Source organism: Mesocricetus auratus, unplaced genomic scaffold (genome assembly GCF_017639785.1).
Source record: "Mesocricetus auratus isolate SY011 unplaced genomic scaffold, BCM_Maur_2.0 Super-Scaffold_6730, whole genome shotgun sequence".
Taxonomy (NCBI): domain Eukaryota; kingdom Metazoa; phylum Chordata; class Mammalia; order Rodentia; family Cricetidae; genus Mesocricetus; species Mesocricetus auratus.
The window spans coordinates 80,552,555-80,578,855 of record NW_024429184.1 but is presented as its reverse complement, the minus strand read 5'-3'; the positions used below and the strand labels follow the sequence as shown (position 1 = coordinate 80,578,855).

Genomic DNA, 26,301 nt, shown 5'->3' with positions numbered 1-26,301 from the left:
TGTTTCTTATACACTGGGTACTTCCTTCTACACGGGGAAGCTTAAGTAGAGTCAGAGGTGGAGCCCTGTTGCCTCACAGCTGATGGGAGACCGTTCTTTAAGTAGTAAGATCAGATGCGAAGTCCTGAGCTGGGCACATGCTTAGGTATCCAAGTAAGTAAGAACAGAGGTGATGGATGCGGTAGGAACTTAGGGTGCCCTGTTACAAGTCATGGGGTCTTGGAGGGTGAGTTAGGGACTCTCTTCTAAATAAGGTGAGTAGCTACTGGTGGTCGTAATCTGTAGTTAAATACTTTCCAGCTGGGAGTGGTGTAATCATAGTCTGTAATTCCATCATAGTGGTGGGGAGAGGAGGGTTGAGGCAGGAGGATTATGAGCTGGAGGCTGTCTTGAGTTACATAGAGAATTCAGCAGCTATAGATTTCACTGTATGCAAGCATTTCTTTTTCTTTTGCTCTGCACCAATACATACTATTAGAAATTAAGTCTTTGTTATTTTTTTGTTTGTTTTTTGTTTTTGTTTTTAAAAGAGTGTCTTGCTGCATAGCCCTGACTCTCCTGGCACTTTCTATGTAGACCGTGCTGGGCATCAAACTTGGAGTGGTACTCTTGCCTCTCCCTTATGAGGGCTGAGCCTAAGGGCTCTTCTGACCTACTCAGATGGGGCAGTGGTCAGGCAAGCTAAGATGATGGTTGCTAGCAGCCTTGGCTCCTGTTTGACACCAGTAGGTGGCAATTTCAGGCAGGTGGAAGCAGTTGCAAGTGGCGCCCTCTAGTGTTCCAGCCCCATGAGGTCTTGTGTCTATCCCCTTAGCCTTACAAATGCAGTCCTATGCTGGCCTTGGTATCAGAACCTTGGCACCTGGCAGACGCAGTGAAGCTCTTATGGTGGGATCCAAGACCCTTTGGCTTGATACTTGACAGCTTTCTGGAATCCCTTTGGCAAGTAGGGCCTTTAGGTTCTCTTCACTCCTCTGCTCTCTTGTCTTTGCTTTCACGTCCCTCCTTACCCAGCATGTATTGGACTTGTTCATTGCTCCTTGGGTTGATGATTTGTCTTCTGTTGGGACACCATTCAGTGGAGAACTGGGACCCATTTAGAGCTATTCAGGAGCTGGGCATGGTCTAAGCAGGGTCAGCTCAGGGGAAGGTATCCCACCCCTCCCCCCCCCCCAATCTGGGATGTCAGTGGGTGCTTACAGGTAGTTCAGGCCTGGGGTCACCCTGTGTCTTCAGCCTTAGAGCAGCTGCTACAAGGTCTCTGTAGCTTCTTCAGTGGTCTGACAGGAGCCTGTGCTTTGTGTGCCGGGAGGCCAGGCTAGGGACTTGGGTGAGGGTGGCAAGTGAGCTGTTTGAAAGAGCAGTGCTGGCTATGGGAGACAAGGTAGCAGCCTGGGGGTCCTGAGACTACCAACCTCTTTAACTGTCAAGCCATTAGGGGATGCTTTTGAGCTTAGTAGGGACTGCCTTGGGTAGTATAGATTCCTAGTGCCAGGCCTGTTGGGATTCTGCCCACCTGTGTGTTCTTTGGCTGTCAAGTTTGGAGTGCCAGGCTTCCAGTCTAATTTTTCCAATGGTGAAGTTGCTGCTACTGTCCTCAGTGATAGCTCTGCCCTTTGCCATCCCTGCTGCTGCTAGTTTAGCCTGCGCTACGGAAAGTGGACAAGAGAATACCACTCCAGAGTTTTTACCTGATGCAACACCAGGGGAGATAGCATGGGAAAGTGTGAGTCTAGGCACTAACCTAAGCTTGCTAATGTAGCTGGAGCAGGGGTGCTTGGGTCAATCCCAGCCTCGTATCTGGCTCTACAGTCATCAAAGCCTGTGTTTTGTCCATTCTCAGCCTTGCCAGTACTCGCAGTAGACTCTCCATCAGGGAAAGTGCTCCTCATCTGCTGGGAGAAGTGGTTCATCACGCTTGTGATTGCACAGCTACTAAACTGTTTGAAATAGCCCTGACTGGGGCCTGGTATCCAGCAACCAGTGCACTTGGCTGCAGTCTTGGCCTTAGTTGTGGCAAGGCTTCTGTGGCACATTGAAGGAAGCTGGTGCTGGTACAGGGATGGTCTTTCTGCTAGAGCAGTCCTTTTCTCATGGCAGGAGCTCTTAATGGAGTCAGTTTGCCCTCTCTAAACAGTGTCCTTGCTTACGTATCAGGAGGGAATGTCAGAAAGATATGTTTTGTTTGTTTTCCCTCACCCTTTTCCTTTCAGAACAGCATTTTGACTTACTTCTGCTGTGAAATGAACATCTAATCTGTGGCATTAGAAACTGCTTAATATATGTAAGCACCTCCTGCATTTATGAAACGAGTTTCTCAGCAGTCCACACCCAGACTGCCTGCAGCTTACCTTCCTGTAAATAACCCGTGTCTCTGTATCATTTCTCTATTTCTGTGTAAGAATGACCCTACCTGGGCACAGTATTCATGCCTGTAATCTCAGTGTCTGAGGGGTGGAGGCAGGAGGATTACTGTGAATTTGAAACTAGCCTGGGATATATAGTGAGTTTAGGGTTAACCTAGGCTATATAATGAACCCTAGTCTCAAAAACCAAAAGCCCAACAATGATCCAAGCATTAGCTGCTTAAACATCCAGTATATTGAACAATTTTTATTTCCTCAGAGGTCTGAGTAGAGCTCAACCTGTTACTTCTGACTCATATGTCAAGGGATTGTGGTTAGGGCTGTGATGTCTGAGGCTTCAAGTGGGGGAGGTTTTTCTAAATCTCAGTTGGGTGTTGACAGGGTTTACTTCCAGTAGCACTGCTGAACTGGGGGGTCTCACATTTCCTTGCTAGCTGGTGACAGGAGGCCTCATTTAGTTATTTGTCCTTGGACTTTTCCATATGTTGGCTCAGAAAACTGACTAGTAAGTATGTGTTCCAGACAGGCCCAGGCCCTTTAAATTAATGGTTATTGTGAGTAGAACCCTGTCTGGTCACCTGTGCCATTAAAAGTGAGTTGTTAGTGTCCAGCTTATTTTTAATTCAATTCAAGGAATGAGAAATAACCTGGCATGGTGGTGCAAACCTTTAATCCCAGCACTTGGGAAGCAGGGGGAGGTGGATCTTTGAGTTCAAGGCCAGTCTGGTCTACAAAGCAAGGTTCAGGACAGCCAGGGATACATAGAGAAATCCTGTCTCAAAAAGAAAGAAGAAATGAGAAATAAACACAAGATAATTTATAGCAGTAATTAAGGAACTGTCTTTGCTAAGCGTATAGATGCCTTGATATACTATTTATTCTCTCTCTGTTGTGACATGGTCTAATGTAGCTCAGGCTAGCCTCAAGCTTGCTGTATATTCACGAATGACCTTGAACTACCAGTCCTCTGGGTTTAACCTTCTAAATGCTAAGCATTACTGACCTGTTAGTTCTTGCTGCCCCTGCTCCCTTCTCCTTCCTCCCCCTCCCTCTTCCCCTCTCCTTCCTCCTCTACCTCCCTTCTCTTCACTGCTCTTCCTTCTCTTCCCCCTCCTCACCTTCTCTCCCCTCTCCTAAGGACTTTATTTTACTAACAGTTAGGGTTAGGAATTAGGAAGTATTAAGGGAAATGTGGATTCGGGTTTCTCCAAGTATGATAAGGGGAGGACATGGGTAACCAAGTCCAGAAAGCACGTGATCTGGCGTACTGTGTAGTTCTCACTTTACCAAGCACAAATCCCTCATCCTAGTGTAAAGTTAGAGGCTGGCTGCCAGGTGCTTTCTTTTTCTTTTCTTCCTTCCTAAAAAAGTTTCTTCATGTGTGAGTCTGCTGTGTGCGTTTTTTCTGGATTAGAGAATTTCTTCATGTGTGTGTCTGCCTGTGTGTGTTTTTCTGGATTAGAGAATTTCTTCATGTTGTTTTTCTGGATTAGAGACTGAACTCAGGGCCTTGAAGGTGAACAAGTATTGCTCACTGAGCTGTACCCAGAGGAGGTGTGTGTGTGTGTGTGTGTGTGTGTGTGTGTGTGTGTGTGAGAGAGAGAGAGAGAGAGAGAGAGAATGTGTGTATGTGTATAGGTGGGTATATGTATGCATGCATGTATATGTATGTGTATTACATGTATGTGTGTATGTGTATATGTGTTCATATGTGTGTATGTGTGTGTGTATGCATATGTGTATATGTATGCATTGCGGTACTGGGGATTGAACCTAGGGCTTCTTGCATGCTGGTCAAGTGCTCTGTCACAGAGCTGTGTCACTAGCATGGTCTCTTACCCCTAACTTCTGAGACAGGATCTTGCTAAGTTGACCAGGCAGACTTTTTGCCTCAGTCTATTGTTTCTAAAATGTATCTCTAGCAGTGGTGGCTCTTTAACATAGCTGGTTCACTGTAGACTTGTCTAGTCGAGAGCCAGTTATCTTAAATGCTTAATGAACTATCATTAAGTAGCTCTCCAGTACTTTTCTTTGGATTTTTCATGAAAAATTTCAGGCTTATACAAGTGTCTTACATGAATAAGTATGTACCACCTTTTCATTATTCACCTGTGTGTTGATGGACTTTCGGCTGATCCCTTGGACTTGGGAAAATGAGAAGAGCTCATGTCTCTGTGGTGGACTGGAGAGTCCTTTGGGAATATGCCCAGGGCTGGATAGCTCTGGCACAGTAGTGGTATTACTATTGAGAAGCCAGCACACCAGTTCCCATAGTGGCTGCTCTAGTATGCTCTATCACCAGAGCTCTCTCTCCTTTTGCCAGGAGAACTTATTGTCTGCAGCTTTCTTGATGTTGGCTGTTGTGAATGGGGTGAGAGGGAATCTCAAAGTAGTTGTATTTCACTTTTGTCTGCTGGCTGGTTAGATATTCAACACTTTAAAGTTTTTATTAGTCATTTATTTCTTCTGAGAACTGTGTGTTTCAGATGATTGATTGGCCATTTGTTGTTTGGCAGTTTTTTATGTATATATGTTTACTTTCTGTAGTTCTTTTAAAATTGTTTTATTTTTAATAAAAAGTATGTGTATTTTTGGGCAGGCGGCTAGGTTTGTGTACATAAGTGCAGTGCCCATGAGGCCAGACAAGAGCATTGGATCCCAAGGAGCTGGAGTGACAGGCAATTGGAAGCCACTCTGTAGGTTCTGAGAAGCAAACTCTGTAGTTCTTAACAAAAATAAAGAAATATACTTTCTTATTTTTGTTTGTGTGGGGTGTGTGTGTGTGTTTTGTGTTTGTATGTGTGTTAGAGATAAGCACAGAAGTTAAAGCAGATCTTCAGAGAAGAACCCTGCTCTTACCATACACCAACAGACTAGTAGGACATGGGGACTGAAAAGTAGGAAAATAATGGAATACCAGGTCTAAATATAGGAACTAATGACTGGGAAGGAGTTTAATACTTCAGTTTGACTTCATTCATTCACTCATTCATTCATTCATTTATTTTATTTAGTTTTTTGAGATAAGGTTTCTTTTTGTAGCTTTGACTGTCCTAGAACTAGCCCTGTAGACCAGACTGACCTTGAATCTACAGAGATCTGCATACCTTTGCTTCCTGAGTGCTGGGTTTAAAGGTGTACACCACCAGTCACCACCTGACTTGACTTAATTTTTATGTTGTGTTGTTTTTTTTTTTAAATAACCTGACAAATTTGAAGATGTAGATTTGACTTTTTACATGTACAGTTTATGTGGGAAGAGCAGTATTTTAATCTTCCAACTGCTCATTATTCTGTTTTCCTTTTGTCTTCAGAGATATTACGTATGAGATATCAGTGGAGGCGATCTCAGCGATGGTTGTCTTCCTTTCCTGCCAGCTCTTCCACAAGGAGGTTTTGCGACAGAGCATCAGTCACAAGTATTTGATGCAAGGTCCCTGGTATGTTCTATTTTAAAGTTGCCCCTTTTAAGGAAAAACCAACCACTCTGTTACCCAGTCTGTTATTTCTAGCATTGTCTTCTCACCTGAGTGTCATCATTTCACCAGGCTGACATTTCTTTTAGTTGTTCTGTTGTATTATCCAACACAACACAAGACCAAATGCTGGCTCTTGTCCAATCTATTGATCCTGTCTGTCGTGTCCCCGGCTTCATTAGTGCCTCCAATCGTTGCTTTGTAGAATAGCTTGATGTCTTCTCTTGTTTTCTTCCTTCTTTCTCTGTGAGCAGTTATCGAGCCATATTTGCTTATTCAAACTGTTCTTAAATCTTCCTTTTACTTGTTCCTTTGACTCTATAGCTGTCCCTTGGTATGGGCAGGGAACCAGCTAAGAATACCAAAACCTGCAAGAGCCTAAAACATACAGTCCATAACCTGGCACATCCTCCCATGTACTTTAGATCCTGTCTCAATGACACATAGTTCCTAATGCAATTTGAATGCTTTGTAAATGACTGATAAACTGCACTGTTGGAAAAATAATGAGAAGGAGTAAAGTTCAGTATAGATAAGATCTTTTTTACTGAATATTTTCAAATTGTGATGGGCTGAAACGGTGGATGCAGAATCTGAGGATGTGGTACTTTCAAATTCGAAGGGCTGACCTGTGATCTGTGTCCTGTCACCTTTTATTTAGATGGTGCCAGCAGCCTCTTCACTGTTCTAATTTAATGAGTTTCTCATTATATGCTAAATACATGCTGGACTTTGGGGCTTTGTTCTTTAGTAGCAGATGCTTATGGGAATATGGATAAACATACCTTGGATAAACACAACACCCTGCCTTCTGTTGACAGTTTCCAAAAATCTTTAAATCAAGCATGTCTTTAAAATAAGTTAGGTTTTGTTGAAGTTATGCAGTGGTTCTGGGGACATCGCTATGGGTAGAATGCTTGCCAAGTGGTATGAGTGAAGGATGTGGTTGGCAGAGAGGAGCGTTGTCTTCACTGTGCTCTCCTGACTGCTGAGGTTGCCATGGTTACACCTGTAGTATGTTCTTGGGCTCTTGTAGAACCCTTTGGGTAAGTCACACAAAGAAGATCCTCTGGTGTCCAAGGTTAGGGCTGCGTCTGGTGATCCTCTTCTTACTAGAAGAGACCCATGGGTATCACAGGGCATTGTACAGCAAGAGGTAAGCCAGTCTGTGGGTCCCTTATTGCAGAGCTACCAGGATTGATCATATAAGCTCCACACTTAACCTTCTGACTCAACCTCTGGGCTCCACTGCCAAGCACCATAGTGAGTTTTAGTTCCCACCATCTTCCTGCCCCAGATGAGGTTTAAACTCCAGTGTGAATTGCAGGAGACTGACCATACTGAAAGCTTAGCAGAACATCTGAAATTCACTGGCAGGATTGGGGAGGAGAGTCCTATCTAAACCCTCTAACAGGGATGGATTACCCTGGCCTGGAGGTAATGTTTTGACTGGCGATTTATTTCTTACAGTGGTAAAAGTATAAAAGTTGCATTTTTCATAGATGTTAGTAATCTTAGTTTCTAAGTCTTTAGGTTTTTATAGTATCATTATAATGCCAGAAACTTAAACTAGAATATTTTTATCCTGGTTCTTGTAGTTTATCTTAAAAGCCATTGTTATCAATAATGCATACAAGAATCTACAAGTGGACTAGAGATAATAGAAACTACTTTACCACCTATAATTGAGTAACTGGAGTTTCATACATAAAAAATAAGTCTATTTGCCATTTAGTTCTTACATTTCTCTGCTGATTTTACGTTACAATCTTCCTTCAAGTGCCTGCTGTACTGTATTATCCACTGAATTTATAATTGCTTGCAATTTTATGTAAATTACAAATAAGGCAACAGATGCTTGTGTTTTAATGATTTGACTCATGCCTTCTGGCATGGTAAGAGGCAACACCAGTGTCAAGGCTTGAATCAAGTGTGTGATGCTGTCATATTCCTTGAGTAGTATTAATGACAGATGTATTTCTGTGTTGTTATGCAGAATTAGGGGGCTCCTGAGAACAAGAGTTTGATTTTTTCCCCCTTCCTTTTTGTGTAGTCTCCCGTACACCAGCAAACTTGTGAAAACCTTACTTTACAACTTTATCAGACAAGAAAAGCCACCTCCACCCGGAACCCATGTTTTCCCTCCGCAGTCGGATGGGGGAGGACTACTCTATGGACTGGCGTCAGGAGTAGCGAGTAAGTCCTTCAGACTTTCCTTTCCTTATCTACATAAATTTTGTCTATTTAGGCCTAAGAAAGTTTGTTCACTTGGCTGTCAACATTATCCATTCTATTGGATCTGTGCAGCTGGCTAAATGTACATACTAAAAGAAATTAAAATATTAATCCTTCTATTCTCTGTGGTGGTTCATGTTAAATGTATGTAAATAATGAATAGATTATTTAACTACACAACATAATACACATATAAGTATGTGTATCGCACAAGTTCTGGCTATGAAGAGAGTAAAGTTGAGCCATTGGAAGCTCTTCACTCCTTGTGTTCTAGGGGAACCTTTCTGCTGTGAGTCTGTGTTGGTTAGGATTTCATTGCGTAATCTCAGGGCTTGGTTCAGTGACATATTGAGAGATTTGGAAGAGTTTGTAATCAACTCTGCAGTGGCTCAGTGTTTACTTGCAGATGTTGCTGAAGACCAGCTCTTTCCTCCCTCACATTAGGTATTATTTCTGCTGCAGAGTTGAAAGCTAGAGTTGTGGCAAGTACACAGTACCTTTGTACCTCCCAATGGTGGCCCGGCCTATGGGAACTAACACAGCTGAGAACTTTGCCTTCATTTTAAAAGAGAAGTAACTTGACACCTGGACAGTTTCCTGCCTTCATGGGAGCTTTTACTAGGCTTAGTAAATTAGCAGTGTGTGGTGCAGAATTGCAGAGTGCTGGGTCCCACAGGAGTGCTCCCAGTGGAATGCAGCGGTGGCATGCTCACCACGAACAAGCCGTGGATTGGGGGGAGGGGCAGCACAGTGCAACAGTCTGCCTCACCACCAGGCTTGACAGCCCCCAAGAAGGTGGTGGCCTTCTTCTGACCAGTAAGACAGACTTGGTTGATTTGCCCACCTTTAGTTTCTCTGGAGATAGTGAGTTTAAATTCATTTGGTGTCACTCACACCCTTATCTTTGGTGCTAAGGAGCCAGTCTAGAATGTCATATTGCATTGTTTCTTCTTTTACTGCCCCTTGTCCCCAGCACCTGGACTATTCCAGGTGATCATGCAGTTCCCTTGTAACCTGAAGGCAGCATAGGAATGAATGGCTTTCTCATCTCCTGGGAAGATCTAACTGGTCTGTTAGTACTTTCTTTTTCTCCCCCCCATTATCTCTAAGTGGTGTGAGTACTTGAAAATTGAGTGTTTCCCAGTATTCTAATGTAATTGGAGATTTTTTTACCCCTCCCCCCTAGGAAGCAAGTTAATTTTTTACTTTCTTCAAAACAGTGACAGTTTTTCTTCAAGCAAATTTGTGTATCGTTTTTTAATTTTTCTTTCAGTTACATGTTGTATCTGGTGACTTTGGGTGTCATTGGTTTGCTAAGTACCAACAAACTTGAATTTAATTTAGATCTGCTATTAACTAGCTGACAGAATATTACAAGAAAGTGCCTTAATTCTGTTTCCTTGCCCATTGAATGAGAAGGTTGGGATGGGTGATCACTGAAATTATTTCTGAAGTAACTTAATAATTCTATAGTCCCTTTTTCATTGTCCTAAAAATTTAATATTTAATATAAGCTATCCCTTCCTCTAGTGTATCTGCTGTATATGCTACACCCCATCATCCCTTTCTCCAGTGTATCTGTGCTGTATATGCTACACCCCATCATCCCTTCCTCCAGTGTATCTGTGCTGTATATGCTACACCCCATCATCCCTTCCTCCAGTGTATCTGTGCTGTATATGCTACACCCCATCATCCCTTCCTCCAGTGTATCTGTGCTGTATATGCTACACCCCATCATCCCTTCCTCCAGTGTATCTGTGCTGTATATGCTACACCCCATCATCCCTTCCTCCAGTGTATCTGTGCTGTATATGCTACACCCCATCATCCCTTCCTCCAGTGTATCTGTGCTGTATATGCTACACCCCATCATCCCTTACTCCAGTGTATCTGTGCTGTATATGCTACACCCCATCATCCCTTCCTCCAGTGTATCTGTGCTGTATATGCTACACCCCATCATCCCTTCCTCCAGTGTATCTGTGCTGTATATGCTACACCCCATCATCCCTTCCTCCAGTGTATCTGTGCTGTATATGCTACACCCCATCATCCCTTCCTCCAGTGTGTCTGCTGTATATGCTACACCCCATCCATCCCTTCCTCCAATGTTTTTGTTTTTCCATATGAAGCTGAACATTCTTTCAATTCTGTTGGTGTTACATAGCTACCTCCAGTTACATAGCTACATGATTTTAAGTCATAAATATATGTGGACACTTGGGTCCAACAAAATACTATGCTGTGATCTGTTTGCTTTATAATTTTACTTATATATTTCATTGTTTTCAAACCTGGCTGAATTAGATAACCAAGCTATTTGCAAAGCATTTATTTTTATATATAAGCTCATGTGCATTTGAAATTCTGCTTTGGCAAATGTCTTCCCTCACTCTCCCTCCCCCAAAAAAGCAAGATAATTATATGCAAGTTTAGTTACTCTATTAGTTTCCTCCCTCCCTCCTTTCCTTCCTTCTGTTTTTTTGTTTTGTTTTCAGGCCAGTCCCACTATGTAGCTCTAGCTATCCTGGAATTCACAGATATCCACCTGCCTCTGCATACTGTGTACTAGGATTAAAGGTCGTGCCACCTTGCTTGATTCTATTAACTTCATGAAAGTCTTTGTAAAAGATTAGTGGTGCAACAAAATGCACCATATTGGTTGTGTGGCTTTGACTGTTCCTGACATGTCATTAACTGTCTCTAAGGACTCATACTTCTCATTTGAAGAAGCAGGGATATGTGTGATTTCAATCTACTGGAGGGGTGCCTGCCTGCCTGCCTGTTTGTCTGTCTCCCAGCCTCACTGTATAGCCAGCCCTTGGCTGGCCTAGAGCACACTCTGGGCTAAGAGGCCTCTGAATTGGACTGACCCTCTCTGCCCAGCCTTTTGAGCACTGGGATTATAGGCTTGGGCTACCACGCTTGGCTGCCTTTTCCTCCACTTTTAAAGTGATGTAATATATTTTTTAAAAGCCCAAATCTTGTATTTAAGCCTGCTTTTTTGTGACCTTAGAGGGGGTTATGTCACCAAATCTGCTTTCTGTTAACTTTGTGGCCTGAAATTTTAATTCTTGTGTTTTCTCTTCGCTATTTTCTTTACCTTTGAAGTCCCTACCAGATGTAACAGAACATCAAATTCTATTCTTCATGCTTTTAAAAATCAAAATCAGAAAATCTTAACAACAACAGCAACAACAAAAATCCCATGAAGTATGTTGGAGTGTTGCTCTAGAAACTAATTAGTGTAGACTAAAGGGAGAATGGTGAGCCAGAGTGTGATGGTTCATCCTGATTATCAGTTTGTTCAGGAGATACCTGGATTGTTGGAGAGGGTTAGCCAGATGGGGAAGACCTGTCCTGAGTGTGGAGGCACCATCTCATGGGGCCTGGATGGAAGGAAGGGGAAGGAGGGGCAAGCGCTCTGGAGCAGGCAGGCTCCCCCTGCTTCTGACACTGAGGGAGGCATGAGCCGCCCTGCCACACCCTCTCGGTTTCATGGACCATGACTCTGAGCTTGACAAGTCTTTCCTCTTTTAACCTGTTCCTGTCAGGTATTTGTCACAGAAAACTGACCAGCACACAGGGTATAGGCAGAAAAGACAGGGGTGATTTGGATTATCTAGAGATATTTATGAAATACTTGCCTTTTGTAGGGTTTATAATTACTGGTAAGAAATGATGCTCCCAAGATAAAAAGGATGTTCTGTCTCTTTTATAATAAGAGTGTAGAGTGTGTGGATTGTAAAGGAGGAAGTTCTCTTTAAATTCAAGTTAAGACAGGTGAGCACCACTGAGCCTGGATTAGTTTGGAAGTTGAGAGATAGCTGTAGGAGAATCAGTGACCTGGAACGGGGACCCAGTGGAAATGCACAGTGCACTTAACTTAGATGAAGCAGATGTCTGTCAGCTTGTCCCATGTGTGTGTGTAATTCCTGTGGGACGCAGTAGGACATGGAGTATTGCATTTAGTTAAGGTACCGGTTTTGCCCAGAAAATGTTATGGACACAGAAGAGAGTGAAGACTTGAAAAGGAACATGTAAGGAGATCTGAGGCTGAGCTGGAGAATCCTAGATGGTTGAGGAGGGACGGACATAGTGAGGCTGGTGATGGGTAGTGGAGAAATTAATAGGGATAAAGCATTCTCCCCAAAATTATTTGAGCCAGGGACTAGAGAAACCCTGGCTGCTGGTAGGTGGTCACCAGAGAGAGGAAGACATGGGTTCAAAACTCTAGTGGCAGTGCAGCTGTTAGTAAGCTGTGTGCATAGGCAGCCTGTGGCCATGGGGTTGTTGAAACAGATGGAGGAAATTAAACAGGCAAGGACTAGGGCCACATTTTTGGGTGTGTTGTTTGAGGCTAAGCTGAAATATTTTAAACGAGAATGGGATATTGTGGAGGGAAAGGCGGTGAAGTAGTGCTGACGTGATCAATGAGCAGGAGTGCTGGTGTCTGTCAGTGACTGAGCAGGGAGCTGGAGGGGTAGGGTAGTCTGGTGGGATGCTTCAAGCATATGTGATGTTTAAGGAATGGTGCTTTGGAAACAATCATGAATTCTGTGGGAGAGAACAAACATCTCTGTTTGAGAGAGCTTCTGAGAAAGAACTGTCCTTGGGGGGCTCTCAGGAGATAGATACTCAGGTTTCAAAGAAGTAGAGGTTAGATGGTCTCGCCATAGAGCTTTGCTATTGGGGGCAGCGGCCGCAGTCCTGAGGGTAGCAGGCCCCAAGTGACCGCAGCATGGAGGAATTCCATTCCGAAGACTTCTCCACGTCGGAAGAGGATGAGGACTACGTGCCGTCCGGTGGAGAGTACAGTGGAGACGATGTCAATGAATTAGTGGAGGAAGATGAGGTGGATGATGAAGAGCAGGCTGAGAAAACCAAAGGGAAAAGAAGGAAGGCTCAGAACATTGCAGCCAGAAAGAGAAAACAAAGTAGCCTCTTGTTAGAAGATGAAGAGGAGGATGGCAAGGAAGAGTCTGGAGGTAGCAGTAGTGAAGAAGATGTAGAGCAGCAGGAAGGAGGCCTTGGGTCTGAGAATGCAAGGAAGAAGAAGGAAGATGAACCGTGGGCCAGCTTCCTTAATGATGTGGGGCCAAAGCCAAAAGCAGCTGCAAGTTCACAAGTGAAGGCAGTAGAGGAGAATGAAGAGACTAGTTGAAACAAACTGTTGGTCAAAGCAGATGAGCTGGAGAAGTCTAAAGAATCAGAAAAGGTGAAAATTACCAAGGTGTTTGACTTTGCTGGTGAAGAAGTGAGGGTGACTAAGGAAGCCAAATCTTTCCTCAAGCAAAATGAGAAAGAAAACCCTCAGGCCATTGTCAGTTCCGCAGCAGCAGCAGCAGCAGCAGCAGCAGCAGCAGCAGCAGCAGCAGCAGCAGCAGCAGCAGCAGCAGCAGCAGCACTCCCTGCTGGGTCCGGGATAAAAAGATCAAGTGGCATGAGCAGCCTTTTGGGGAAAATTGGCGCCAAAAACCAGAAAATGAGCACCCTTGAGAAGTTCAAATTGGACTGGGAGGGCTTCAAGGAGGAAGAAGGGATTGGTGAAGAACTGCTATCCATAACCGAGGGAAAGAAGGGTACGTTGAACGGAAAGCTTTTTGGGATCGAGTGGACCACAGGCAGTTTGAAATTGAGCGAGATCTCAGGCTGAGCGAAATGAAACCTTGACATTCTGAGAATCAGTAGCAGCTTAATCCTGTTGAAATGTGAGCTCTTCTGTGTGTCTGTGAACTGTTTCCAGTGTTCGTCATCATGTTTCCAGCAAGGCCTTTTTCTACGTTGCAGTTTGCGCTATGTATCTTAATCTCAGCTGGTTTCATTCCTTTTACTTTTTAAAATTTGTCTTTAAATAAACAAATAGAAGCCCTCAAAAAAAAAAAAAAGAGAAGTGGAGGTTAAAAGTACAAGGGATTCTGGTGAAAGATGTGTGTTTCAGAAGGTATGGAAAGGCTGGGATGGGGAGATGTGTGAGGCATGTTCATACCTTATGGCTCTGAGCCCTGGTGTGGTGCTGCTTGGCCTCTGTAGATCAGGTAAATGGGAATATAAGGCATGAGGGGATGGTCTTTCGGGGAGAGTGAATAATAAGTTCTAATTACAGTATATGGCCGTAATGTTGGTTTGTGTTAGTGAGGGAAGTATTCAGACCTCTGGGAACCTGTCTTGTCTTGCGGTCGGATATATCTAGTGGAAGAAGACATGGCCTTACCAGTTATGAATCACTGTATTCTTGTAGATTAGCCAGAAAACCCACAGCCACCTTCATTCATCATTTTAAACTCACTAATTTTTATACATTATAATCAGTCAAGGACCATGACCAATTCTAAACCCAGTGGATAGCATGCCAATTGCAGCCTCCTCTCACACTGCAGAACTGTCAGGTGCCCATGGCTATGTCCATGTGTCTACATGTGCACATCCATGTAGTGAATTCCACAACAGCCTGACTTTCTTCAGCTAGGAGACTGAGTTAGGGCCTCCTGCAAAATGCTAATTTTCCTGGAGGGTTATGGAAACAAAATACAGCATGCTATAACTTGTTCAGTAATTTGATATAGGTCAGCATTGTTCACAGTTTAAAGCTATCATCACATACTTTCGTGCTATTCCTGTATAGGAGAGAAAGGACTTGAGTCTGTGGTCTCTTTATTGTCCTTCAGGTTGTTCAGGCAGTGTCACCTTGCCCTTACTTTCTTCTTTTCTGTCATTCACAGCTGTAGCTGAACCTCTAGGTACACCCAGGGTGGCACTTGCAGATCTGCCCCCTGCCCCTCCACACCAGGTCACAAATGACTTTCTGAGGAAAACTCTCCTGCAGAGATTAGAACTTACTATGGCTTGCTATAATGGCATTACTTTCTGTATTTTTCCTTTTAAGTTCTAGGTGTCAAAGGGCTTGAGAGATGGCTCGCTGGCAAAGAGTACTTGCTGCTCTTCCAAAGGACCCAGGTTTGATTCTCAGCCTCCACAAGGTGGCTCACAGTCATCTGTAACTCCAGTTTCCAAGCACAGACATACATGTAGGCAGGACACCCATACATATGTAATACTTTTTAAAAAATGATAGGCATCTTGAATATAGTGACAGCAGTTTATTGTATCATGGGACAATCTGAGCAAGCCCTGCACGTGGGTGATTTATAAATGTTTATTGAAGGAATGAAGCAAAAAGGAGCAGTTGCCTAGTAAGATCCATTCTTTAGGTGAAATCAGGAAATGCAAATGCAGTGCCACATTGGGCAGATGGAGCCAGTAAACCAAACACACAGAAATACCACCTGCGTCTTCTTGAGCAGTCACCCTTTCCTTTTGAACGTGGAGTCCTGTGGAGGAGGAAGAGTGGGAAAGGAGTCTGCAAAGACAGTTTGGGACTAGCTGTGTTGTAAACCACAAACTGTTCTTCCCTGTACTGGACAGATTGAATTTAGGACTGCTGAAGGCCAGGACTGAAGATCTACTCTGTGGTGGGCTTCACACTGTTGTAATTGCCCACTGGGGTGGGCCCTGTGTTGTGGAGCAGGAAGGGCAGTGAGGAAGGGTCGTGGTTGAGAGCAACTGGCTTAGAGTCTGCTGTCAGGTCTGCACAGGGCTGTTCCATGAGTGAGATTGGAACCTCTATGGATTGAAACGCTTTACCTGCTAAGTTGGGTCAGCACTAATGCTGGGGAGCTGTCTTTGGTGATTTGTGGGGATATCATTCGCTGTCAGGCTGCTGTTTATCCTCACCTAAACTTTCCTTCTTTCTACGCACCATCCCCAACCCAGGCCCTTGAGTATCGTGGTCTTGAAGCTTTATTGATTATCTGTGCCCTCAATGTAATCTTTTAAAGCTAGCCTCTGACTTAAGCAAAATGGCTTATAAATTCTATAGTACATTGTTATGCTGACATGAATGTTGACATTTTTCAGAAGATGGGAATAATAAAAAATTTAAAGTATTTAAATTTGTGCTATTAATGTTTATCTTTTGATAATAAAAACATTAACAAAAATTTGGGTAACTTTTAAAGTATTTGCTAATAATGGTGACTTCATAGTGTCATTTGTGTTCTCAGAAACCTTGTCACGCAGGACTGTTTCTTGTTAATAAAAGTGGATAAGTCTATTTCAGGGTCTTGGAAATAGATGGGAAACAGAGAACTGATAATATTTTCTTTGTTTTTAGCTTATAAAGAAAATGACAAGGAGCTCACATTGGTAGTCAAGGGGTCAGCCCTGCTGTTTCTTGTGCCCTTGTGTTCACTTGTATTTAAATATGTTTTTCAATCTTTGATTTCGGTGCATGACATTTTTAGAAAAATTGTATGGTTCCATTGTTTTTAAGTGGATTTTTGTGAGCGCTAGTTAAGTCTGGGCAACATTACAAACTCACTCAAGCACAGTGTGTCCCATTATGTGAATGAAAGGGATGAGTGGTAGCGCCCATCCTCCCCGTGCATGGCAGGGCTCCTACTCATCTTTCAGGAAGCCTGGGGTGCCATGCAGCAATCCCGTTCTGACAGATGGCCTGAGGGAGGGTGCTGGTGTCAGCCTGGGTGATGCTTTCTGCTTTCATGATCCTTACCAGCCCTGACAGTGTCTGCACATGAACCTGCCTATTGAATCAAGTGATCTCAGGATAGGTGTTCAGTCCCATGAGCACTTTGAGGCCCTTCCGAAGCTCCATATTCACTCTCTTCCATATCACTCATTAACTACACATTACTTTCTCTTGCTGATTTTTCATGTCTTGGTAACCTCTGAATTCATTACTGTTAAGTCTTTTTCAAGTATCTATTCGCATCTTCCCATTTCAAAGCGTCTAGTTCTCAGTGCCTCTCAGCCCTCTTCTTATTCCTGCCTTATGGTAGCAATGGCATGTCAGCTGCCTTTACTAAGGCCTGGTGCAGCCCCCTCCGGAACTGGGGCTGACTTCTTGCTGTTATCAGCATAACGGAAATGCTTTGGAAGAAACTCTACCCATCTTTCTTAGAATGTCCCTTTCAGCCAGGAGCAGTAGTTTCTCCGGGATTCTCTTACCTTTGCCCACAGTGGTCTCACATGGAACCCAATCTTGCATACCAGAAGAGTAACACCTGTGGGCAGTGCAGAAAAAGGAAGGTCAAGGCAGGAGTACTTCATTACACCCGGAGGCATTCAGTGGATGTGTACTCTTTCATAAGTGGTGCTTAAATGCTAATATAAGCGATTAGCTTAAGACTTGACAGTGAAAACCTTAATTTGTAGATTCCAAATTGATTCTTTTTGAGTATTGAATATTACTAGAGTTAGTTATTCTTTATGTCTTTTAGTGTATGAAATTAGTGTCAATTGCTTATAGCAATGTCATGAATAATTCAGGCTTCAATTTTTATTTTTATTTGGCAAAAATAAAGAATTTCAGATGCATATTTTTTACATAAGACAGAAATTAATCTGCAAAAATTAAAAACTGAAAGTCTTGTTATTTTTCTGTTGATCTGGTAGGCTGTAGTGGTGTGAAGTGATTAAACTGTGGTAGAGAAAGGAGGGTCCCTCTAAGGGAACCATGTCTGAATGGTTTTGCTAGGCACTACTTTGCAGTAGGACACCTGGGACAAAAGAGGTGTGTAGGAATAACAGAGTCTAGACACAGCCAGGCACACAGAAGGGTATAGCAGGGTCTTGAGGTAGATCGGTTCCCAATTTTCTGAGAAATTACCATATTGATTTCCAAAGTGGCTGTACAAGTTTGCATTCCCATCAGCAGTGGAAGAGTGTTCCTCTTGCTCTACATCTTCATGACAGCATGAGCTGTCACTTGTCTTTTTAATGTTAGCCATTCTGACAGGTATAAGGTGGAATCTTGGAGTTGTTTTGATTTGTATTTCCCTGATGGGTAAGGATATTAAACAGGAAAAAGATGTCTTTAAATATAACACATGAACGAGAGTACAGGTAGTTTAGCATTTAGCCCAATTATCATAAAATGAACATACAGAGTTAAATGGTTCTAGTGTATGGACCATAATCTTTTCATACCCATCTTCCTAATGATTTTTCTTTCTACCAGCAAAGAAACCACAGTCCTTACTTCTCAAACTACAGTTATTTATTTTTAATGACTACACAGAGAATTGGGTTTCATCATGGCGTCTCTACACATGTATATTAAGCTCTTTGTCCATATTCTTCTCCCTACCAATAACCTGATACTACAGATTAGTTTTGTCTGTGTTTGAGCTTTAAATTGACAGAATCATGTGGGATGCATTTTTGTATTTGTCCTCTGTGGTGATATTTTGCTTATGATCTAATAAAGCTTACCTGAAGATCAAAGTGCAAGCTAGCCACAACCATAGATGCCAGGCAGTGGTGGCACATGCCTGTAATCCCAGCAGCCACACTAGTTAGCTGTAGAAGCTGGGCAGTGGTTGTGCACACAATCAGATGGATCTCTTTGGTTAAAGGCCACCCTGGGCTACTTGATAGTGAATCAGTCTAAAAGAGAAACAGAGCTCACACCTTTAATCCTAGCACTAGGGAGGTAGAGACAGGAGTGATATGGCTGGGCAGAGGAGAGAGGAATATAAGGCGGGAGGAGACAGGAACTCATTGCAGTCTGAGTGAGTCTGAGCAGCAGTGCAGTCAGGAGCAGTCTGAGGTTGGGTAGATGGTCCCTTCAGTCTGAGCATCGGTAGAGGTATGAACTCTAGTGTCTGGCTGCTCTGCTTCTCTGATTTTCAGCTTTAACCTCAATATCTGTCTCTGGATTTTTATTATTCATACTACAGCCCTTTTCTGTTTACTTGTGAAATCCACGTTTTGTGTGAAGCATAGTTCATTAGGTTTTATTACAATGTATTACTACATTTTGAGACCATCCATATCTTACTTATTTTTTTGTTGTAATGTGTATTTGGTTTATATCTGAGTTTTGGATGTTAAATAATGAGACCAAAATAATTAATTATGCTGTCTACATTTTCATACTGTTCTTGCCTGTTTATTTCTTTCAGCCCCAGCTGCAGCATTGTTTCCTGGTGCTGCTTTTTCCTCTTTAAACTGCATCTTATATTTCTTTCTGTCCCATTTGCTCCTTTTCATTGTAGACCTGCACAAGAGTGATTACTAATAACCACACAACAGAGTCAGTGTTAGACGGTTTTAAAATCTTCTCTGCCAAAGTAATTAGGTGTACTTACAATTCAACCTCAGGCAAGTTCTTGGGACAGGTCAGAGAGCAGCCACATTCTTTGCCAAAATATCACAGTAATGACCTTTCACCCACTTGCTAATGTTGTTTCCCACTGAAACCTTGTGAGTTGGGTCTCCAAGGTCCACACAGCTCTTAGCACCACTGTCTCAAGAGCCTACTAGGATGACCTACTAAGTTCCTTTTATAGCACTCAACTGTTTTTCTAGTCCAAAGTGCCAAAGTCTTCCACATTCATCCAACAAAAAGCCCTAGGGATGGAGTCTGGGCTGGCCTGACCCCAGCACACAGCCATACAGCTGGAGCTGTGCTGGATGTGACTTGCTTCTTTTTGCTATTTGCCCATCATATTTTCTCCCACCCCTGTTGTGAATTTCCAGTTCACCTTCTTCTCTTCGGAATTCTATTTTTACTCATGGCAAGCGGCACTTCTTCACAGATTCACAGAGGCAGCTTCCAGTCGACCTCTCACCCAGAAGCTGCCAAACTAAACATTTTAAAATGAAAGATCCCCTTTTCCTTGATGGTTATTATATTTACAGTGCTTCAGTTTATCATACTTTGTGTGTTCATCACATTTTCATGAGAATGAATATATTTGAGTTAAAACTTTAAAAATCGTATCAACAGTCGATTCCTTTTGGAAGATTTGTTTTCTTTCTCTCTTTTGCTTGCTTGTATATGTGTCTGTGAGTGTGTATGACTTGTGTGTGTGTGTGTGTGGGTACACACAGAGACCAAAAGAGTGTGTTAGATCTGGAACTGGAGTTCTGGGCAGTTGTGAACTATGTGGGGCTTCAGAAGTGAATCCTGGTTTCCTAGCACAGCAATTAGAGCTCTTAATGGCTGAGCCATCTCTCCAGCCCCATATTTATTTTTTTAGTTAACTTGACTTCTTTTTTACTTTTCACTAGCTTAATTTTACTTTCAGAGCTTATTTGGAAGACCCGAGGACTATAATTAAAAAACACTGTGAACCTTCCTTAATTTGGCCTTAGGAGCAGAAGGAAATATACTGTAACTTTCCTTTATTTTTCTGGTAAAGAGAATTTTCTCTTTTTCTTTCTGCCAACAGGAAAATGCAATTCCATTAAGGTTCTTGGGTCATAGATCAGAGGCTTGGATCTACAAAAAGTGAACTTTTGGAAGAAGTATGGTCCAATATCATGGGCCAGTTCAAACGACAATGTAGGCAGTGGCAAGCTGCCTCCTCCTCTCTCTGAGGAAAGGCAGTTGTGAATGCAAGTTACCAGAGATGGGAAAGGGAGGGAGGGAGGGAGGGAGAGAGAGTGTAAGTGTGTGTGTGTGTGTGTGTGTGTGTGTGTGTGTGTGTGTGTGTGTGCGCGTGCGTGCGCACGCACGCGTGCATGTCCATCTGGCTGTCCATCCTCCTCTATAAGAAGCCCTCATATTTCTGGCAACAGTTTGAAAGGGTGAAAGGGAGAGTGAAGAAGCCATCCTGAATAAGAATATCTATTTTTTTGTGCAGTTCATTCAGGGAAAATTCACTCCTGTTTCTCCTAATAATGAAGATGAACAATTGTGAGGGAGATCAAAAAATGGCACTTATATCTTGTCGTGGAGAAGCTTTTAGGGTTGTTTTTATTGTGGGTTGACTTTTCTAATTGTGTTTTCTCTGCCTGTAGTCATGGTACAAACAGTGATGAATACACTGGAAAACAGTCTTGGGACAAACTAGGGGTGGAAGAGACTTAAATCTCTCTCTCTCTCTCTCTGTCTCTCTCTCTCTCTCTCCCTCCTTCTCTCTCTCTTTCTCTCTCTCTCTGTCTCTCTCCCTCCCTCCCTCCCTCCCTCCCTCCCTCCCTCCCTCCGTCCGTCTGTCTGTCTGTCTTTTTCTCTCTTTCTCTCCCTCCCTCCCTCCCTCCCTCCCTCCCTCCCTCCCTCCCTCCCTCCCTCTCTCTCTCTCTCTCTCTGTCTGTCTGTCTGTCTGTCTGTCTGTGGAGCGTTGTCGGTAAGCATGGGCAAAAACTAACCAAGCCATCTCCCAGCCTTGTACTTTCCTACATAGCTTTGGTTGTTCTCAACTGTGTCATGAATTGTACAAAGAAAAGTTTTGAACGCTTTAAACTTGTGATATATAGTTGTCAGTTAGTTGGTGAACTTCACCCAGCATTTCGTAATGAAAATTAGGAAGCATCCTATGTATCAGAAATGCTCCTGCAGTAAATGAAGGGAGCCCGTTTACTTGATGAGCCCTAGCTTTCTCTCCTGACACCGAGGCTTTACTGGGAATGTAGATGGAGGCTCCCTTCACACTCCTGGGGACTTCTAAAATTTGGGGAGATTGTGCACTTCCTTCATGAAAATATTCAAAAGTTAATAGTTAAAACCATTGAAATGGGCTGGGCATTGGTGGCGCACACTTTTAATCCCAGCACTCGGGAGACAGAGGCAGGCGGATCTCTGTGAGTTGGAGACCAGCCTGGTCTACAAGAGCGAGTTCCAGGACAGCCTCCAAAGCCACAGAGAAAACCTGTCTCAAAAACCAAAAAAGAAAAAAAAAAAAGACTGAAAACCATTGAAATGAATTATAAAATAAGGTAGTGGATATCGAGGAGATAGCCAAGCAGTTAATCTCAGTTCAGTTCCCAGCACCTGTGTCAGGTGACTCACAAATGCTAGTAACACCTCTCTAGGTGACCCGACACTTTCTGGCCCCGAGGGGATCTGTATACGTGTATACACAGTCACATGCCAATACACAAGTGTAAGCATAATTTTTTGTTTATTTGTTCTCAAAACAGGGTTTCTCTGTGTGTAGTCCTGGCTGTCCTGCAACTCACCCTGTAGACCAGGCTGGCCTCCAACTCACAGATCCACCTGCCTCTGCCTCCTTAGTGCTGGGATTAAAGGCGTGCACCTCCACCACCAGGCTTGTGTAAGCATAATTTAAATCTGTTAAAGAATTAAAAGTATGACACCAATTTGGTAAGAAATGACATATATATCACATAATATTTATATCAGTATAAAAATTTTAGATTCATATATGTTAGTATTTTACCTGTATGTATGTGTACCACATATGTGCTGGCTGCCTGTGGAGGTCAGAAGAGGGTATCTGATCCCTTGGAACTAGAGTCACATGTAGTTGTGAGCTGTCATATAGGTGCAGGGAATCAAACCCGGGTCCTTTGGGAGAACAATGCCCTTACCCGATGAGCCATCTCTCTAGCCCTTGACCAGACATGATATGATATGAGATAGTTTATATTGTGTGTTCCATAGAAATGTAAAATATTAGAAAATAGTAGATTTTCTATGTTGAATGATTTATAGTGAAAAGAAGGATTAAAATAGCTTCCCATAGCAAGTTCAGAGAAATAAATTTTTTTCCATTTTTTATTTAACTTTTTACACATGTCACTCTCAGTTCCATTTCCCTCTCCTCCTCCCTCACCCCCTAATCCTCCCAACCCCTCACCCTCACTCCATCCCCCCTCTGCTCCCCAGGGAGGGCAAGGGCTTCCAAGAGGGATTTTCAGAGTCTGTTACATTATCCCGGGCAGGGCCTAGGTCCTCCCCCATGTGTCCAGACTGAGAGAGCATCCCTCCATGTGGAATGGGTTTCCAGAGTCCATTTGTATGCCAGGAATAAATACTGCTCTACTCGCTAAGATCCCACAGATTGTCAAGGCCTCTTCTCTGACACCCATATTCGCGGGGGGAGTCTGGACCAGTCCCATGCTGGCTGCTCAGTCGTCAGTCTGGGGTCCATGTGTTCCCCCTTGTTTAGGTCAGCTGCCAGAGAAATAAAATTTATCCACTGCTTGTTTTGCTATACAGTATTTCTATTTCTTTTACAGAAGGATTTGTTAACAGTATAACCTCTGCCCATTGTAATAAATAACCATAACCATAAATATGTACAAACATAAAAGCGTAGAATCACTCACTTATGTCACATAGATATAATCAATTATAACATGTTAGTGATTTTTTTTTCTCCCTGAGACAAAGTTTCTCTGTGTAGCCCTGGCTGTTCTGCAACTCACCCTGTAGACCAGGCTGGCCTCCAACTCACAGATCCACCTGCCTCTGCCTCCTTAGTCCATGCTGGCCTCAAACTCTAAGATCCACCTGTTTCTTCTGTCTCCTTAGTGCTGGGGTTAAAGTTGTGTGCCACCACTGCCCTGCTTGCTAGTGATTTTTTTTCTTTGAGCTTATTTTATATCACATGTATGGATTTTTTTGCCTGCGTATATGTATTTACTCCATGCATGTGTCTGGTGTTCATGCAGGCCGGAAGAGGGTGTCAGCCCCTTTGGAACTGGAGTTACAGACAGTTGTGGGTCTTCATATAGTTGATGACTGAACCCAAATCCTCTGCAAGAGCAGAAAGTGCTCTTAACATCTGTACCATCTCTCTAGCCTCTGTTGGTGACTCTTGCCTCCAAAATCACCAGCCAGCCTCCAGCCTTTCCCTCTGTCTTAGGGTTGCTACTGCTGAGATGAAACATCGTGACAAAAAGCAAGTTGGGGAGGAAAGGGTTTATTCGGCTCACACTTCAGCTTTGCTGTTTGCCACTGAAGGAAGTCAGGATGGGAACTCAAACCGGGCAGGATTCCAGACAGTAGTGGATGCAGAGGTCATGGAGGAGTGCTGTTTACTGGCTTGCTCTTGGGGTTTGCTCAGCCTGCTTGGTTATAGAGCCACAATGGTCTGGGCCCTCCCCTATTGATCACTGATTAAGAAAATGCCCTTGAGGCTTGCCTACAGCCAGGTCTCAGGGAGACATTTTCTTAATTTAGGTTCCTTCCGTTCAGATGACTCTAGTCCGTGTGTTAGGTTGACAAAAGACCAACCAGCACACTCTCCCTGACTCCATCCCTTTTCCTACCTTTCTCTCCAACACCTGCCAAGTCTTCCCTTCCCCACTGGCCTGCCTCTTTTCTTCCTTTTTCAACTTGTTCGCTTAAATAAAAAATGTAGGGCTGTATCCTCAGTTCCACTGTATATTGCATCACATTTTCTGAGCTGCTAACCAGGAGTTTCCCTCCTCTTGCTGCCATCCTTGTTAGTTTCTGATTGCTTAAGTTCTCTTAGACTGCATCTGTGTCTGATACTCTAGAAAGCCAGTGACTGGAAATTACCTTCCTTTGCACTCTTCTCCATGACCTGGCATGACCAGCTCCGCAGTGGATCCTGGCACACACATGCAGGTAGATTCCCATGCACAAATACGTATACTTAACAAAGTTCTAAACAACTGGAACTTGTTATTGTATACAAGTGCTTTTTTGTGATTTGCCTATTTTCCTTAATGATATTTAAATGAGGGTTTTCCATGTCCCACATAATGATATACCAGCAGTTCTAAATTCTGTTTTAATATTTTTCACATTTTTAACATAAAATTTTTGAACATATTTTGCCTTCCCCCAGCTCTTTCCAGATCCTCCCCGCCTCTTGTTGAGCATGTCTTAAGTCCAGTTAGAGAGCTGTTGGTTACTGCCGTGGTTATGTGTGACACTAGTGTACTCTTAGGGTCATCATGCAGTGCTGGTCGTTGATGTGGTTCATAGGCTGCGTAGGTCTGTCAGTTGTTTCTCTCCTTTGGAAGCTTGCACGCTGCCTTCTGGGACCATGAAAGTTCGCCCTCAGGGAAGGGAGTTCAGGAAAAAAGTCAGTGAGAAATGCCGAATATTTCCAAAAAAATTCAGTGGTTAATTAATTAGTATGTGTGCATACTTTTTAAAAACAATATTGGTTGTTATCTCTAAATTCTTCTGTTCTTGTTGGACATACCATGTGCCTATAACTTCAGTAATTCAAATACCGAGGCAGGCAGATCTCAAATTCAAGTCTGGGCTGGGCTGCATGATGAAACCCTATTTGCCAAAACAAACAAAATTGGACCAAATAAAAAAATTCTGTTCTCATGGATGGCCTATCATATATATAGCTTTTTACTTATTTTTTTCTTTAGATTTTTGAGACAGGGTTTCTCTTTGTAGCCCTGGCTGGCCTTGAACTCATAGAGATCTGTTTGCCTCTGCCTCCTGAGTGCTGGGATTAAAAGTGTGCACCACCACTGCCCGACCAAAATCCATCTTTTTAAAGTGATTTTAGCTTTCACAGAAATGATGTCATGTGAATGGAACATCCCCCTGAGATTAGTCTCTGAAGTGTTTTCCCTTCTTCTTTCCTATGCAGTAATACTTTACTTACTTACACTGTGTTACTCGGTATCATGTAAATTCCTATTAGTATTTTTATAGATCTTGTGCAGGAATTTAGATTCTCCTAGTGGCAGACTGACATTTCTGCAATACCATATCTTCTTATTCAGAATTGTTTCCACCTTAATTCAAATTTCCTGTGCCTTTTTTAGTGGATGTCAGCTCAAACATCTTACATTTTTTTTTTACATTTATTTACTTGTGCGTGTACACCTGAACACACAGTTATGTGGAGTTCAGAGGACAACTTGGTGAAAGTTGGTTCTCTCCATTCTGTGGGCCCTAGAGATCAAACCCAGATCATCAGGCTAGGCAGCGAGTTCCTTTACCTACTGAGGCATCCCACTGGCTTTGTATTCCTAAACAATGTGTCTATTATTATTATTGTTGGAATTAAGTCTACTTTTCATTGTTTATTACTGTGTATAAGAAGGCTTTAATGTAAGTAAATATTTGTTAGTGTATATTATTGTACACACTATACATTTCACAAAGACATTTTCATATACAGGTATTTCATGGGCTTTAACCAAATTAACCCGGACACCCTACCCTTCCTCCTTCCCCTATTCTCATTGTTATTATCCATCCCCTGCCCCAGACAATCTGAATTCTGCTCTCATGTTCCATATACATGTGTGATTTTTCTGTATTTATATAAAACTTGGAATCCTTCAGTGAGAGAAAGCATGCTATATTCATCTTTTTTAGTCTGACTTATTTTTCCTAATATGATGATCTACACTTGCATCCATTTTCCTGCAAGTGGTATTATTTTATTCTTGATGACTGAGTAGAACTCAGTTGTATAGAGATACTACATTTTCTTTATTCA

General features: G+C 42.8%; 1 protein-coding gene and 1 pseudogene across 6 annotated transcripts in view; both read left to right on the top strand.

Annotated features, from left to right (window-relative positions):
* Positions 1-26,301, top strand: part of Dym (dymeclin) — a 254,334-nt gene that overhangs the window by 62,885 nt on the left and 165,148 nt on the right. For all 6 annotated transcript variants that reach the window (XM_040741591.1, XM_040741587.1, XM_040741590.1 and 3 more), the window contains exons 7-8: positions 5,681-5,806; positions 7,896-8,038. In XM_040741591.1, coding sequence (XP_040597525.1) covers positions 5,681-5,806; positions 7,896-8,038 — 269 coding nt within the window. The remainder of the gene's footprint in view (positions 1-5,680; positions 5,807-7,895; positions 8,039-26,301) is intronic.
* Positions 12,780-13,768, top strand: LOC101829714 (annotated as a pseudogene).